Raw genomic sequence first — 18,852 nt, 5'->3', positions numbered from 1 at the left:
ATGTGTGTAGAGATGGCTTATGTCAGGACTGTCATCGCTCCAACTTTCAAGGAGCTCTACGTGCTGCAGGATAATGAACTCTGCCTTTCTGGGATCAGCTGATCAACTGTTTTTTTTCCAGGTCCAGTCATTTTTGCACAAGAGAAATGAAAATGATAAAACTATTCATGAAAAATAAATTATCATTACAGAGTGAAGAGCAGGTGTGGTTTGACATTTTGCATTGGATATAACAAAAAGTACATGAAGAAAGCGTCTGGGCGGTATACGACTGTGTGCACAGCCGTATCACACAGAGAATGCCAGGCTATTGAAAACACAGAGGGACTGAGGGAGTCGGTATAAGGAAGAGAAAAAAAGACACTTGGGTTCGGGACAGAGAGCCAAATAGCTTTCAACACCCAGTGTGACCTTCAGCACACACAGCAGCACACACACAGAGACACACACGCACACACAGACTGATACAAATGTTCACAGGATGTGACCATAAACCATAATGCACATCCCTTATTACAGGGAGTGAGCCTTGGCTATTTGCCATTTTAAATGCCACAGACTCCACAGGGTAATGACTGATCAACCTGAGTTTGCATCTAGCAGTGCCTAACATATTATCTACAAAGCCCACTGTGAAACTGGCAGGAGAAAGAGAGAGGGGGGGGGGCAGTGTCGCAATATTTGATAATTGCCGAATGCGTCCAATATTGTCCATCAGTATCTGTCCTCTCCTGTCCAGTCTGCAAGATGACTACACCATCAGGAAAAAGCCAAGCATCAGCTGGAGCCGAGGATCCTACAGCATCATGCAGCTCTGGGGCTCATGTGTTTGGTTTGGCATCCACACCAATCAAAACACCTCCCATTCATAAGAAAAACATTGATTCCCAAGAACAGAATGCACAGACAGAGAGAAAGTGGCAGGTGAAGACAAACACCTCTAGCATGGCAGGATATTTCTTATCACTTTTGGCAAAATAACAAGATGCTTAATTTAATTTCCCCATGTACTTGGATTTAATGTGATTTTACAATGTTTGGTGTTTACTGTAATATCGTCTTAATGGATGGGGATTATATCAGTTATTTATGAGCATTTGAATTGTTTGTTCATTTCAAAATGGATCCCAGGAAAAGTAGCTGTTGCTACGGTAACAGTTAATCGAAGGATGAATAAATAATTGACGATAAAAACCAACTACGATTCCAGTGAACAAACTGAGAGGTGGTGACACACAGTGAGACCCGGGCAGCTTTGTTTCTGCTCTGCTTTTAAACTTCACTTGACAACCTGACTTGACTGTATCAAAGCTGATTGAACAAAAAATGAAAAAAAAAAAACCCACTTAAGTCTTAACCCATGTTGAGCAGTAAATCACTGGATCTGCTGAAAGGAATGAAAAAGCAGGCAACGGCTGCTTTTCCCTGCTCATTCTGATGAGGCATGAGATGGCCGGCGATGCCAGTGACAAGCAGATCTTGTCAATGTAAGCTGCAGCGGGAGCAGAAAAAAAAGAAATACTTGTGCTAAGCCCCCCTGAGTAAGAGGAGCGGTAAAGCCTTGACCCGTGAGATGCAGTGGGAATTGAGGTGGAAGAGGGGGGCGAGAGAGCAAGAGAGTGAGATAGTGAATATCAGGCTGGTGAAGAGGACAGGACGGACAAGCTGAGTCCAGAGTATCAGGAGACAACCAATCCAAACAGCCGGACTAGCAGGGACAGCTGGGAGCAAGGTGTCATCAATGCCCACTACTTGAGAAGAGCTAATACCTACAGATAGTACGCTAACACAGAGCGAAGACAGGAGGCAAAGGGACTAGTTTACAAATTACTTAAAGGGATAGTTCAACATTTTGGCAAATTCGCCTATTCCATAATCCCTATAGTCATAGCAGTAGGTTCATTACCTTTAATTATCGGTGCATGTTGTTTTGAGATCAGCGGGGCAGAGACGTGAGCTGCTCAGTGAACACAATGGAGGTGAATGGTACAGGTCCCCTGTCCAAAATGTTGAACTGTCCTTTTAAAACATATGATATATTCTGAAAATGCTTTTTTGATTTGATGTGAAGCCCAATATCAAATATATTGATTTTTGATTGGCATACTTGTCTTTTACACAGTGTTGTGTGTACAGAATAACTGACTGGTGTCACCTATAATTCACTTTTCAGGTACATTAGTTTGACGCTCCAGGTGTGTGTATAAGCCTATAGACTATATATATATAGACTCGTCCCTCTCCACTTTGCTGCGGTAAACCTAAACAACCTCTGAGCTATACATGCTGAAAATGGTAAGTCTTGATAAAAGATTTTGGATTGTACAATCAAATACGTTTTGCCCCACAGTAACAAAATAACACTAGGTGCTGCTGATTGTGCCGTCTCTGGGCTGCATTACCAAACACTCATCAGAGGATCAGAGGTGGTGATGACACTGTGTTCGGTTGGGACTAGATATGTGAAATTACACATGTGAAAGCCATAGCTGGAACAAAGCCGGGAGGCAGACAGGACAATAAGGAAGGCAGTGCTGTGACAGTAACACACTGGAGAACACCGCCGACAGGATCTCTGTTTGGACAGAGGAAACGTTACGTTATCAAAATAAAACCTTCTCTGTTTCCAGTTCAGTCTTTAGAGACGTAGACATTTGAAATAAAAAATATATAGCTGCAGCTACTGCAGAAAATAAAAAAGGCAACACACTATTTATTTATCGACCGATTATAAGCAAGCTGCTGATTCATAAACCTACAAGTTACTGCCAGTTTAAATAATGTAGGTACATTTCCCCACAGTACACCTAGAACAATGTGTCAGCATATCTTATCAGGCTCAGGTGTGGAATTAATGACAGAATGAAAGGTGAAAGTGTGAAAATGAAAACAAAAAAGCGGTGTGATCCCTTCCCACAGAAGTGGTGGAGTGGGAAAGTGCAACAGTTTGATGATTTCTGAAACCGAGCCGAGGACTGACAGTATTTTCAGACACTCACTGAACCCGTCTTTGTACCGGCGCTCAAACCTGAACACATTTTTCATGACGTGCTCACATTTAATGCACACTTCATTTCACTTGTCTGCTCAGGTCTGCGCTTAAACCTGTAAAACCTTCTTAACTGTTCCTCGTTTTCACAAAACTGGAGACAATGCCATCACATCCATTTTAGTGGAATAAAAAAAGGGCACAGCTCCTGCTAGATTCTACCTTGAGCCTCTCTCTCTCTCTCAGAAAGAAAGAAAAAAAAGCCCTCTCCATCGATCTGGAAAGATGTGAAAGAGGCACAGCTGCATAAACAATCCTCTCAAGTCTTTAGAGGGTTTTGAAATATTAACAAAAGAGCTTGCAGGTACATCATTTTGCAGCAGCAGCAATGGCAGCAGAGGGAAAACGTGTTTGAGTCCTATTATAAATCACACAATACAGCAACAACATTGCACATCCAGGCTCGGCTTGTCCCCCCGGCAACCTGACAGCAGAATCCCCGTCTTTACAGATGGCTCTCAGAGAGTCTGTACATGTGTATGCGGTGGCGTGCCTTGTGCATGTACGTTTGTAATTCTTGTTTTATTAATGAAAACAAAGTAATCAGGAAATGGATGCAGCGTTATCGCTCTTTCACGTGTCCATTTAACGTATGCGGTGCGACATGTACGAATGCAGAAGATGGGGGGGGGGGGGGGGGGGGGGGGGGGGGAGCAGATGGAAAATAAGGGAATGATGAAAACTGTTAGTCGACTCGGGCTAATTTCATCCACTCCGCTTCCCAATCCCCTCACATGAAAGAAGGAGGAGGACTTACAGATCTTGTGCTTCCCTTTCATGGGGAATTTCACCAGCATCTCCTGAGGGTTGGTGCAGATGAAGACGAATGGGGAGGCCGACTCCTCACAGGTACCAGGGAACTGCAGGGTGAGGGTTGGGGGTGGAGAGAGAACAACAGTTTAGCATCACCTTACATGTGACTACCACGGCCATATTGTGCAGGAAATAACGTTATTATAACCTTTATTTAAAACATTTAAACATTTGAGGACAAGACACACAGTAACACAAAATGCTTGAAACATACAGGCATATCCACGGACAAGACACAACACATAACGTTTGAAGCATACAAGTATATGTAGCCCATGTTAGTCTGGCCCCCTGCGTTGTGTTTCAGTACAAACTGCCCCAGATGGGGTTCGAACCAAACTGTTGTGCCAAGAGGTCAATGACCGCTTAGCAGTCAGGTTGGCACATCCTTTATGGCTTAGTTACACATATCCGTGGACAAGACACAACACAAAACGTTTGAAGCATACAGGCATATCCAAAATCCCAAATCCCAAAAAGTAAAGTGACAAAGATAAATTGAAAACAGAGAAGTCTAGTAAAAAACAGGAGTAGTTGGAGGTAAAATGCTTCAGTTAGTGATTTTACTACTCCTGTTTTCATAACTGTATTTTATTGTGTTGTATTGATGTTTGATGTTTGATTTTCTGTGATCTCTGTATGCTACAGGGCATCCTTGAAAAAGAGAGCTCGCTCTCAATGGATCTACCCTGTTAAAATAAAGGTTAAATAAAATAAAAATAAAAAATAAGATGCAGTTACGTTATTGTCCTACTGATAAAAGTGAGGTAAGTTTCAGATGGTTTTGCAGATTGTTCCAGGTTGCAGGTGCAACAGTAAGAAAAAGTGGATTTTCTTAATTCAGTATTAAGAGACGTAACCTGCAGTGTGAGCCAGTCCTTTGACCGAGTGTGATAGAGAGTTGCATTAAAAGATACTAAAGAGTTAATATAGAACATTACAGCTCAGTGTGTCACAGTTATGAATCATTCAGTGAGCGTCTCTTGTTTGGACGCCTACGTCAACGCCGGCTGTCCCGCTTGCCTGATGTAACATAACATTACATGCCTGACAGCGACTGATAGTTATGAGTGTGCGCGCCATAGTCGCACGGCTAATGATGCAGCTGCTAATGAGAACAGTTGCAACCACGTGCGAATAGTGAAAACGAGCTGAGATTTATTACAACCAGCACTGAAATCAAACGTGCAAAGTTGTTTTTTTGAAATCAGATGTTTGGTGTGGCAGACGCACAGCGAGAGAAAACACTGTTAAAACTGTGTGCACAATATTGATGTGTTCACTTATTAATAGCACACTGAATATTGAAATTCTAACACATCACAATTAAATAAATGGCCTCGCGTCTAAATGCGTCTCACTGAGCTGCACCTCCTGACGTATTTATGTGCGACCGTACAACGTTCCAATGAAGGAGAGGGTGTTTTACAGCGCAGAACTGACAGCAGCCTACAGCGCAGAGAGGCCTGGAGACAAGAGAAACCCCCCCTCCCCCTCCCCCGTGTTATTGATTGGTCTCTCAGGTGAGAGTCGGGAATTGACTGACACAGTGACAAAGGAGTCATCTTTCCCATCACTGGCAGCCAACGGCTCTCAGCTCATCCAATTTCCTCCGGCGCTATCAGATAGTGCCCATGATTGCATCTAGCCGGCCAGGAAGTGGCTCTTTTCATGACAGCATGCTTTTTCCTCCCCCCCACCCCCCACCACCCCGCTCTCTGCTCTTATTCTCCGCCTCCCTATCTCCCTCAAAGGAGCACTGAAGGTTGTGACAAATTTGGGGCTTTTAAGGGAAATCAACAGAGTCGGCAATCCATCTGTACAGGGCCCCGCTGACGAACTGGGGAAAGATGATAGAGATGTTTATTTCAGATTACAGTCCATGTCAACCTGTGTGTAATACGCCAGCGAGTGATAAAATACATAAACACTCAGTCATTAGACATTGGTGGGGAGCCTTAAAGAGCCCCTTGATTTCTTCCTCCTACGGCAGAATGACACAGTGATTTCATTGAAATGAGGTCTTCCAGCCAAGTGTGAAGTCTCCCAGTTACAACTCCCTACAGCCCTTTAGCAAAAAATAAGCTGTGATTTAGAGGAGGGTTAAACGAGGTGAGGGTTGGAGCTGCAAAAAAAAAAAGAAAGAATGCGGTGTGGCGTGTTGAGATAAATTTTTCTTCCTGTCGACAAAAACAAAATAACAACAGATAGGTTTGTTCCTCCGCTTTATCTACACTAGTGGCTGCAGCCTGGTGTAGTGTATTCCTCTTCACCTCAGACCTCCGCTGTTCAACGGAGATGATTAAAAACACTTCACTGTCAGACTGTGCAGCGTGTTCCTTCATCAACACAGGCACTGCAGTTTATTTTCCAAATACAGCCCGTCCAGCTGTAGCCAGCAGTCACGAGCGCCGCAATTATGTATAAGGGTCGGCATCGTGCTCCGTCACAACTGGTTCTCACAACGAGCCGTTAAACCACATCAGAAATCAAGTGTTTATTGTTCTGAATGGCCACACAATTTGGTTTAAATGCTGGGGGAGAACACTAACAGCACATATTTTCTGACAGTCTCTCCACAAAGACTCTCACAGTGTTGCGCTCGGTTGTCCACATGAAAAAGTGCCCTAAATAGTTGTGTAATGAATTTTGAAAAAAAGAAAGAGAGCTGGAGAGAGAGAGAGAGGGGTTCATACTTTCTCACCTCTCGCACCACAGTGTGAAGTGGTGGGGAATGCTGGGTGTTTGGAAAGCTATCCAACAGACACGCAGCTCTGATGGGAGTATTCATATAGCGGCCCCAGCAGCAGCAAACAAATGCACCATAATAGCTCTTTCAGAGAGGTTTTGTAAAAAAAAAAAAAAAAAAGGCTGTCAAGGCTGGTTTCTTTTCTGTAAATGAAAATATATTTGTGACCTATTTACAAGAGCAGCACTGCAGGAAGACAGACAGTAGGAGTAGTGCACACTCCTGGTAACATAACAACAAGTAACTGCTGTAAAATCCTCAAACTCACATAATTTCTCATTTTGATCCAGTGTTGAACCTTCAATATCTATAACTCTAACTCTAACCAGTACCTGAAACCACACATCCACATAGACCCTGGTCTTTCTTGTTGGTTTTCATCTTTAAAGGGGACATATTATGGAAATATCACTTTTTGAAGGCTCTTTAAAGGGACAACGAGGAGTTTTGGAATTTCACACTACATTTCCCATGAGCCTCGGAGCGCACGGTGAAATTCGTAGACCAGTGTAAGACGGATGGAAGCGAGAAAATTTGCCAAGAATGTTTTCATTGATCAAGAATGAAAGTCGGAGGTTGGAAGACGATCAGATACCGTCGTAGTTCCGACCATAAACGTCAAGTCGGCGGTGTTATTCCCATGACCCGCCGGGCAGCGTCCACAAAACCAAAACTAGGAAATGCTGGGCGAGCCGACCACTAAATAATAATATCTAAATAACTACAAAGCCAAATATTATATTTTTATCGAAAATGGAGCCATTAACAAGTGTGGGTAACGTAGATTCATCCACATTAATATGAGACTTTTTTATAACCCCCCAAAAAACTCCTCTGTGACTGTTTAACATATATTTAGGTGTTTGTCTTGCCTTCTGCCCCCAAAATGTGAGAAATAAATCTGTAATGTTCAGACTCCCTAGGTTGAAATCCATGTGGTTTTATGAGCTGTTCCCTCAGTTGTCTTCAAGTGATGTAACTAGGATTCAAATTTGCATAACCCCACCCCTACCTGGTACCAGTAGAAGGGGCGGGGCAAGCAGTGGTTCATTTGCATTTAAAGGGACAGACAGTGAAAGCAGCCGTTCTGAACAGGGCTGTTTAGAGAGGATGAAAAGAGCTGTGATGTTTGATCCTTGGGGGATTTTGACCAAAGCATGTCACAGACATGTCTTTAAGACACCTGGGGACTATTTTAATTTGTGGAAAGGGGGCAGAATATGTCTCCTTTAAAATAATTTGTAGACAGCAGGTTCATATCAAAACATTAAAGAAACCGCTCCAAATAAATGGTTAGTGCTCACATTCACCATGTCGACCCCGCTGTCTGCCCTTTCTCGTTTGTATTAGCCATGAGCCTGGTGTTTTCCTGTAGCAATTAACACCCATTAGGTTAGAAAGAATGGATCCCTTCTTTAAAGCAGCCAGAGGGGATGTGAAATTCCTCCTACAATGTAAGGATCGATCCTGGGAACTGTTAACACCATGCAAGCGCTTCTCAAATAGCTTACTTAGGTAAGCAACTTTGCAGAGTCTCCATTTAAATGTACATTAGGAGGACACCTTAATCCAGAGTGGTTTAATTTGTGCACAGTGATTACTTTTAAAGAAGCATTAGTCTGTGTCATTCATTCTGCTGGATTATACAGAATCTGATAGATGACCATGCTTTCGGCTGTGATTTGATTACAACAGCAGTTACAGACCTGCAGCAGTCTGGTGTAAATAGGTCAAATGTTGGTTAAACACATAAGCCTGTGTTGCAGTGGTAGAGAACACACAAAAAGCACATTCTTGTTTGTTTTTTTGATGGACGTTGGGAATGTTTCTACTGTCTATAAATAACCACAAAAAGGGAAAAGAAAATGAAGGTATCACAGCTTATGAGGGCAGAGTGATTATTCAAAAGGAAGGAAGAGGACGCACTGTTTGAAAAGATGAGTTCAGCCTCATTTGAGATAATTAACAAGAAAAAACAAAACAAACCCAAAACAACTCATGTTAGACAAGATGGCTGTAATGTCGGAGGTACACAAGGAAACAAAATGGTGGTGGTCTCGCTAAAATCAGATGAAACGAGCGGAGCTGCAGCCAGAGACCCCGCCAGTTGCCTGCTCTTTCATCCTCCATTAGCTAATTAGCATTTAAAGCTGTTGAATGTGCTGCTTTTCCTCACTACCCCCCCTCACCCACCCACACACCCACTACCACCACCACCTAATTGTTTCCATTCCATGTTAATCAAAAGGGCATGAAACGTTGTGGTTGTGTGACACGGAGGTTCGCTAAAGCCCTCCACATTCATCAGGAAGGATCTAATGCAGTCGGAGTGGACCTCCGTACAAATGCAATTAGAGCTGAGCTTGCTGACACACACAGGTATTGAATTATGAAACCGTTGGGTGGGTTTATGTGGAAACACTGTGTCACACTAATCCGAGTCGTTAGAGTGACAGTTTCTTAATCTGGTCGCCCCGGGGCATCCTGGGTAGTAGGACTAAAGTGTTTTGCGTAGACGGGATCTGAGGGTGTGTGTGTGTAGTGACGGTGTGTGACAGGTGCATTAAACCGTCTCCTCTGCTCGGGGCAAGTTTACAGGCTGCTGAAAGTCAGACAACAGTGAGACAATGACCCTGCAGCTTCAGCTGGATCACACACACATCACACACTCAACACAGCTCTACCAACACTGGTTTACATACTGTACTGTATATCCTTCCTCTTGTGTTCAGGTCACTAGTGACCCCTTTTCAAGTTTTAAATGCATAGAAGTAGCACATAAATTTGTTTATAGAATAAAGACTTTTTGACTTTGTCAGGAACCTCTATTTAAACAAAATAAAACTAAAAAAAATTGTTTCACAAAATTCTAAAATGCTCTGGGGCCGTATTCACAAAGCATTTCATCTTACCGCTAGGAGTGCTCCTAACTCGCGCTAAAAGCCGCTGAGACCTACTCTTACTAAGGATAAATCACTAAGAGCAAACTAAGGCCCCGTCCAGACGAATCCGTTTTTTTCGAATCCGGATAAATACTTTATCGGATTGGCCTCGCGTCCACACGGATCCGGCGTTTTCAGGGGGTGAAAACGGTATTTTTTGAAAACGGGTCCCAGAGTGGGAAAATTTGAAAACGCCGCCCCAGCGTTTTCGTCTGGACGGCCAATACGGACTTTTTCAGAAACGATGATGTCATGATGCCCCCCGCCGCTCTACCTGTAACCTGAGACACACACACACACACACACACACACACCGCTGCAGCAGCTGCACACTGACAGTCTGCACGTAACAACAACAACGGCCGACTAACGTCGCGTCGCTCAGATGCTGCGGCTGAATCACGTCTGTTTAATCATCACTGATCGTCATATTTACTCTGACACGACTCCCTGTCAACATTTAATCCATGTTTGAGTTTGAATACAGCGGGGAACTTCTTCTTCTCTTGAATTACAGCGGGGACTTTCCGTCTTCTTCTCTGTCTTAAGTGTTTATGTGTGGCAGGCAGCGCTGCAGCGACACACACGCTCCACACACACGCCTGCAGTAGGCTATGTAGGTAGTCTACTACAGCGTTTTGGGTCGTTTTCAGGTGATCAGTGTGGACGCAGATATTTCTGAAAACGATGCCGTGTTTACGGAGATTTTTTTCAAAACGATTAAGAAAAAGATCGGATTCAGTGAAGCCGCGTTTTCGTCTGGACGGGGCCTAAGAGTGACGCCCTGGTGACGCCCCGTTTCTATGGATTACGTCAATTCTCGTGCACGAATTAGAGGCGCTCAACACGGTGATTGGTTGTTGAGTGCCGGCGGTGCCCTACACATATACATATACATATACATATATATATATATATATATATATGTATATGTATATATATATATATATATATATATATATATATATATATATATATATATATATATATATATATATGTATATGTATATGTATATATATATATATACGTATATATATGTATATATATATATATACATATATATACATATATATATATATATATATATACATATATATACATATATATATATGTATATATATATATATACACAGTATATGGTGATCATAATAATGATTAGAAAAGAAAATGCATTACCAAAATTTGTAGCCTATAGCAGGATTCGAACCCAGACTGACAATAAGTTTGGTTTACTGAGGGAGCTGCCCTATCACATGAGCTATTACTACTGTGTATAGTGCACCCACCAACTTCTAAAAAATATTTTTGGCTCACATCAGCACGACTGCATCGCAGCGGTCGCAGTTACCTCGGTCCGACCGTTGTGACGTCTATATTGGACAGTCCGTCACCGTCACTACTCCCGTTTTATAGCGAAAATGTTGTAGATATTGTTGCTGTAACAAAAAAACAAACAAAAAAAAAAAACACTAACAAAAAGGCACTTTGGGCATCAATGGGCAAAGGGGCAGGTGCTCCAGCACCCCCCCTCTGCAGCAATTCACAGTCCTCCATTGTCTCCAAAACATTTGACTGGCTGCAGCCATTTCCGATTCTTTGTGAATAGGTCTTACTGAGTTAGGAGTCCTCACGAGGACTTTTAAGCTCTCCCAGACTTAGGAGCTACTTTTAGGCCTAAAATACTTTGTGAATTACTCTTATTTTAAAAAACTAGGAGTCCTAAATTTAAGACTGACACGCCCACTTTTTTTAGGAGTTGCTCCTAAATTCAGCCCTTAGGAGCTACTTTTAACCTTAAGATTCTTTGTGAATACGGCCCCAGGTGAAAATTGTTACATTTGTGGTGTTCGGGTCAATTTTGACCCGGTTATTACGATAAGAACAATAATTACAGTTAAAACTGAAATCATAAGTGCGAAACAAACCTTTTCATGGTTAAGGAAGCCTAACAACATAACCAAGAGATGAGAAACAAATGGGATGATAAATCATTGTTTTAGTGTGTTTTACAGCTGATTGAAGACTCGGGTCAAAACCGACCCTAACACCATAGATGGAAGCAGAAAGCTGACAAGAGGAAGGTTACATTGAAGCCAAGGGTCATACTGACAAAAACGGCCCAGGGGCCCACACCCAAAAATATTAAAACCAATATTTTCATGGATAAGGAAGCCTAACAATGTAACCAAGAGAAGAAAAACAAACTGGATGAAAAAAAATGTATTTAGTGTATTTTACAGCTGATTGAAATACGGGTCAAAACTGACCCGAAATACCATAGATGGCAGTAAAAAGCTAACACAAGACGAAGGATATATGACCACATGCTCCTTTTCAGCTTCTCAGTATTGGACCTTTTTTCCACAGAGCCAACAATCAACAGGCATGTTAGCTAGCGGCGTACTGCTAACATGGACAGCTTCACAGCTCTGTACGTGTGGTACATGCTGTACACTTGTTACCTGCTTCTTCCTCTGCTACATATTTTGTTCAGCTGCTGAGCCAAAGCCCGCGGCAGGAAATGTGGAGCGTTCCCTGAGCGCCACGGCCATTCTGTGTCCAGACCAGGTAAACACGCTAGAGTAATTAGACTCCTCAACGCATTATCTGGGCGTGTGTTAGTCTGACTGTGAGAAGTTCCATTTAGTTTGATTTCAGTCCAACTAACACAACGTCCTGTACACCTGCTGGAGTGTTGGGTTTCTAGAAAATACACCTCACCCTGGATAGTAGGACTGAACAATATGCAAGAAACAAAATTCAAAAATCACATTGTGATTATGATATAAGTCACTTGAAGCTGTCATTTCTACATTTTAATTTCACTGGAAATAATATAGAAATGATGAACAATGATGTGACGTTTGTTGGACTTATAATACCTGCTCCTTTCTTAAAACAAAAACAAACAAAAAAATCTGATGATATGCCATAATGATTTACAGCCAACAATATACAAATTAAAAAATCCACAACTATTGTTTTTTATTACATGATTTATATAATTTATTGTTTGTTTCTACATCCTCTTAAACTGAAAAATATTTGTACAGCTTTTCTCTTTGACTATTAAGGAATTCCATACTTTAACACCCACCCCAGAAATACACATTTGTTTTAAATTAGTCTTTGAAATTAAATTTTCTTCTGTGATTGTCATCCTGTGAAACTGATACAAATAAATTTTGCAAATTTGCAGGTAAAAGTCCACTTTTTGCTCTGTGTACAACCCAAAAATATTTTTGATTAATTGCTAGCCAGCTAGCGAGCTAATAAACCTACCTGGGATAAACGTATTAAACACGATACCACCCTCATGTTTGTACAGTGAGTGTAAAGATGCTATGAGCAGCCAGTCAGTCATGTTGAATCAGCTCCTCTGGCCAGCCAATGGAAAACCAGTCGGTGCCCAAACAGCTCAAAGTGAAGCACTGCTGTGTTTGCAGGCTGGACATACTGTGATGCTCTGATAGTGCGTACTGAGGCAGAATGAGTGGGAGTTAGGTAGGCACCGGCCTGTAAATATAAATTCAAAACATTCTACCGAGAGACCAGCTGAGTGGAAACTACATACAGTACAAACACTAAACAGCAAAACCAAGAGGTGAGAAATTTCATAGAGCTTCACAGCTTCTTCAGAGACTGCCAATTCAATAAACTGCCCACTATTTAATTTGCTGCGATCAGGCCAGAGGGGATTCAACAATAACAATAACCAACTGTAATAATATGAAATTCACAAGTTCATTGGAAAAAGTAGAAAGGGACGGCGGGGGCACGGGCTGCTGGAAGGAAGCCCTCGGCTATGAAAAGTAACAGTGGCTTAGAGGGCAGGGAGAGGGCACAGTGGCCCTGTTGCTCTTACCACACACCCTCAGAATAAAGAGGCACACGAGCTGATACCTCAGTATGAGTGTTTCACCAGCTTTACCTTCCTCAATACATCATCTGCTCCCTACTGTAGTATTCACTCTTAGTACGGCCCAAAGTACCATGAGTTATGAGCAGCAGATTTGATGAAAACAACATTCATCTTAATAAAAGCAGCAAATACAGAGCCAGGATTTGACAGAAGAAACACAAACCTTTGGGTCCAAGCTTGTCAAGTGACAGCTCAACAAGCCAACACTGTTCCCTCTCCTCTCTCTACAATGTCTCCCTCTCTCCCTCTCTCTCCCTCCCTCTCTCCCTCTCTCTCTGGCTCTTTTCAGCTGCTGTCGGCAATTAAGGGCAGCAGAGACAAGTAATCTCCTTCTGGGCGACAGGGCCAGACCAGAACAGGCATGTGGAGTGGGCTGTGCAGTTGAGGGTAGGTGGGGGGGTGGGGGTTGGGGGAAACTGCGATGCTGGCCCCAGCCTCAGCCCTAGCCAGGCCCTGCTTGGCTGCACTCAATCTCAGCCCAATAAAAAGCCCTTCATTGGCAGGGTGCAACTGAGCCAGACGGGCTGGGAGCATGTGGCTTTTAAAAATGAGGAGGGTGGAATAAGGGGGGAGGGAAGGGGGGGGCACAGAATGGAGGGGTAGAGCAAGAGAGTGAAAATGAGGAATACGATTCAGTAAGAAAGATGGATAATAAGAGGATAAGGTGAGGGAGGAACGTGGCGGCAGAGATTTTGATAGATAGGGAACTACACAAAGCCAACTGTGTCTTTGCCGGAAAAAGGGCCACTCTTGAAATACTGCTTAGCTACTTCTGTCAAGGCTGGTTTCACCCTGGGAATGGAGAAACAGATGGGTTGTCTCGGAGCTACGGGCTACATGTGGGAGGTGAAAGGGTGTCGTCGGGAACTGTATGCAACAGCAATCGCTCGCCAATCGTTCTTTCATCTATCGTGTTCACCAAACAACACAAGCCTGTTTCTGGCATTCATTAACCCTCCAACACACGCAGCTGCCTTCAGGAAACCCACACTGTAGCTGCCTCGCAGCTTTTTTTGCACACACCAACCGGATTATTTGTTTTTCCATCGCTGCATGACACGGGAACAGAGCACAAACAGAAACGCATAAATATACCTATGTGACTATACGTATATGTATCATTTAATTTATAGAAGTGGCCCTGAAATGACCTCCAGAAAATGCACCTAAACTGTTATGTGAAAATTGGTTTCTTATATTTCTACATTAAAGGGATAGTTCAACATTTTGGCAAATTGACCCATTGCTATAATCCCTATAGTCATAGCAGTAGGTTTGTTTTAATTGTCGGTGCAAGCTGTTTTTAGAACGGCGGAGCAGAGTCGCGAGCTGCTCAGAGCTACGCTACGGAGGCTGGTGGGATTTCTTGGTTTCGGGGCAGTGTTCAGCTCAGTTGGTAGAGCACCCGCCCCATGTGTTGAGGCTATAGTCCGCACAGCAGGCGGCCCCGGTTCAAATCCTGTGTCGCACGGCCCTATCCTGCATGTCATTCCCCCCTCTCTCCCTCCCATTTCCTGTCTCTCTCTCAACTCACCTCTCCATTAATGGCGAAAAAATACTGTATATACTTAAAAGAAAAGGAATTTCTTGGTTTCCCTCATCAAATACACAATCCCAAAACTCCAAAACGCTCTTGTGGACAAGTTGTGACCTGCACATTCATCACACTATGAGATAAAAGCAGAACGTTACGTGACAGAGTTGTTTTCGAGGTAAATGCAGAGACTGCTTGCCAAACAACTGCCCCTGACAGGAACGCACATAAGCGGTTTTGCATGAATTTATCCCAAAAACAACTCCGTCTCATAGCGCTGTTCTCAAAATAGCTTGCACCGACAATTAAAGGTAACAAACTCCTACTCCTAAAACTATAGGGATTATGGGAATGGGCCAATTTCCCAAAATGTTGAACTATCCCTTTAAATTGGAATGAATTCAAATTCCAAATTAGGTTAATAATAATGACAATATGTAACTTAAAGTGACTAACCTAAAAATCGCTAGACAAATGTTCTGTATATATTGAAGATATTTTGGGGTGTTTTTTGCCTTCATTGATAGGATAGTGTCGAAAGACAGAAGAACAGGGAGAAAGACAAGACAAAGGATCGTCTCGGTCGGCAGTCGAACTGGCGATCAGTGTTTCAGGTGCATGCCAACACGGGACGTGCTCACTAACCACTCAACCACCAAGCACCCCCTATGTTGTTTATATCTGAGTTGTGTACTTGCATGACTGTAAATGTTTCCACCAATGACACGTTTCATTTTGCCGCCTGTCGGTGACGCTATATTTCCTCTGACCATGTGTTGGTGTCGTGGGCGCCTGCCAGTTTTATGCCACATCTTTTGGCATCGTGGTCATTTTGAACTAGCTACATATTTCTACCAGATGAAGGAGTTTAGTCATTGGATGTCTGGATCTTAACTGGTCAGAGAAAAAAAGCTGAGCAAACGTTGGGCAGCTCAGCTCCAACCTGCTGCAGACGTCCAGTTTCTGTGTCCAGTGAATACTGTTGGAGAATCACTCATTTTTAACATCAAAAAATCTATTTCTACTCATTTCTCTCCCCTGATCAGTTTATTATGAGGTGGAGGACACCTCTGTGGGTGATTCTGTACAAAAAAAAAAAAAGTAAAAACCTCCCAAGAATCTGGTTTACAAGTTGTCAGAGAAACAATCGAAACAAACGAGCGTCAGTCTCAACTCCCGGCTCTTCCCTGAGGTCTCGTCTCCACTGTGCAGCGTGTTGGCAAAACACTGTCTTTAAATGGGAAACTGCTTCATTCGATGTTTTTATTACAAACCCAGAGAAGTTTACAGTTATGGTGGTGAGGACAGCAACTCCCATGATCACAAACCGTTTCACAATGTCAACCAGCTCTGTCTTGTGTTATTGTCTTGACTGAGACACGAGCAGCAGAGGTTATGTGTTTAAAACACCACCAAAATAGCCTTAATCCGTCATTTGTTTGCTTTGTTTTCTTGGCCGGTTACCAGGATAGTCACAAGTTAAAGCTGATTCTCAACTATTTTGACGGCGCCCTCAGTTTTTCCTGTAATGTATTTATTTGAAGTTTACATTTGGAATAAATCTGACAGCTATACATTACATTACATTTAAGTTGCAGCTAAAGGAAAAGTCCTGACTTAAGACGGCCGATGTGGCCAATGCATAAATGACCAATTTGTGCTGTGTTGTAAGTTTCTATTTGGGTCAACAATAGTAAAAGTTACACCATAAATTGCCAAATAGTGGGCGAGGCCTTCATGTGAGACCAGGCTATTATTATAAAACACGCCCTTTATTTCTAATTGTCCTCATATTTTAACAGGAATCCTCCCTGTTTTCTGGTTGACTCTCATCTGCTGTTAATCCAAACTCGCTCCTCCATCTGCTTCACATTAAAAGCCCTTCCAGCGGTCGAGGAGAAATGATCTTTTCACGTCACATTTACTGTGAAACATGTGCAGGAGGCGTTGAGTTTCATTAACAGCAACTTGTCATCGTGAAAACGCGGCAAAGGAGAATTGATTGTGATGAATCAAACAGTCAGAGCAGCTTTGGAGTTCAAAAGTAAGTACATACAGCGTGGCTTGACTGGGTTGTCCTTTGGCAGGGAGAAAAATGTCAGCCAGGCAGAACAGGCCTTATTTATGAATTTATATACAAATTCAATGCAACTTAAAAACAGCTTTAGAGCTGTCCAACACCAGCTTTGAAGACATTCACTGGGCTAATATTCATTAATACCATTGACCTGCTATTGCTGAGTCAACACTGGACCAGGAGACTGACGGCTGCATCAATATCTCTTTAAATCCAAGTGAAGTGTTCGGTCTGTGGGCAGAGCAGCTCAGGTGGAAGGTAACATTTAGGTTTTACTGGTTTATTCATGGTGACAAAGAGGGTGTCAACAGTTGAACACAAGCAGGATCTCTATGGCAAACTGCCAAATTACACTACGCATGGCTCAACATCAGCTCAACACACTCAGTACGCTGCTTCTCAGCTGCCTCCTGAAAAACAAGCCCATCTGTGTTTTTGTGTGTTCACCATCCTTTTGATTAATGTGCATTGAAAACACTTAAATCACAAACATTTTGTTAAGAGAAATGTAATTTTGAGCCAAGAACAAGTGATTCATATTTGATATTAGTGAAAAAGTAGACAACCTGAACTGGGCTGAAACAATAAGTGAATTTATTGATTGGTCAATCAACTATCTAGTCAAAGCTAATTCTATTTGTATAGTGCCAATTCACAATAGAGGCTAGCTCAATAGAGCTTGTCTATGTTTAAAGACTTTCAACAATTCTCAACTAAGAGCTGAAAAAAAGAAAAAAAAAGTACTATTACTCTATTATCAATCAATCTGTTGACGAAAGTCATTTTCTAGCGAAGAAGTACCATGAGCCACTGGGAAACCTTTCCTAGTTTCACATTTCATTTGTACTCTTCTTTGTCTCTGTACTGTAATGGTAAGAAGCTGTGGGTTTTAGATCAATACTATCAATAATAATAATATGATTAGTGATTTTACAAAGACAGTGTAAGCTTTGGTAAAATGATCTACTTACTTTATGACATTTTATAGACTAAACAGAAATGAAAAATGATATATAATGAAATAGAGAAGGAGAAAAAGAGTTATTAGACAGATCTTTACCTTTGATAGGGTACTCTTTTATTAACTCCAATGTAAAATAACCTAAACACAATTAATCTCCCTATATAAGTTTTCATCTTTAGCTACATGGTCCATCACACAGCCACTGACTTCTCAGACTCCATTTGTAAATCTTTTACCGAGGAGAGGTCCAAACATATGGACTCTGAGCTGGTGTGGACTCCATTAACCCGAACCAAGCCTGGACTTGTCCAAACACACAGCTACTGCAGCTCACTTTGTCCCTTTCATTGAAGCTCAGGCACACCGGGCTGCACGGGGGATGATTAAAAATTGAACGCACTCCTTCACCTGCAGAATCAACCGGTGTCAAGTTGGAGAGTGAACATTAATTATCTAGGAGTGTGCAACACTGGCTTCTGAATTTTTACATTATTAATATCTTCAGCCTGACGATAGACATGTCTCATTATTAGAGGCTCAGCACCGGGGCCACGCTTTTCCAATAACAGCCTCGGTGTCAGGCTGCTCAGCTGCAAAGACACGTTTCCTTCTCCTCAGAAAACACTCGCTGTTGCAGCACAGCCCAAAGGTCAATGGAGACACTTTGCTCCCGTGAAAAGAAAAACTACACAATTGTGCCTGCACTTTGAATTAAATAAACGGACAAACATGTTTCTTATGTAATCAAACCATCGCTGTGACGATTACATGAAACTATCCAGTAAGGAATCCAGGCAGGGT

General features: G+C 42.4%; 1 protein-coding gene across 1 annotated transcript in view; it reads right to left on the bottom strand.

Moving 5' to 3' along the window:
- trip4 (thyroid hormone receptor interactor 4) overlaps positions 1 to 18,852 on the bottom strand; it is a 100,098-nt gene that overhangs the window by 51,609 nt on the left and 29,637 nt on the right. The window contains exon 12 of the mRNA XM_083969375.1: positions 3,807 to 3,909. Coding sequence (XP_083825501.1) covers positions 3,807 to 3,909 — 103 coding nt within the window. The remainder of the gene's footprint in view (positions 1 to 3,806; positions 3,910 to 18,852) is intronic.

The sequence above is a fragment of the Trachurus trachurus genome (assembly GCF_905171665.1).
Source record: "Trachurus trachurus genome assembly, chromosome: 3".
NCBI classification, from domain to species: Eukaryota; Metazoa; Chordata; class Actinopteri; order Carangiformes; family Carangidae; genus Trachurus; species Trachurus trachurus.
The sequence above is the reverse complement of the archived record's forward strand: the minus strand, read 5'-3'. Positions and strand labels throughout refer to the sequence as shown.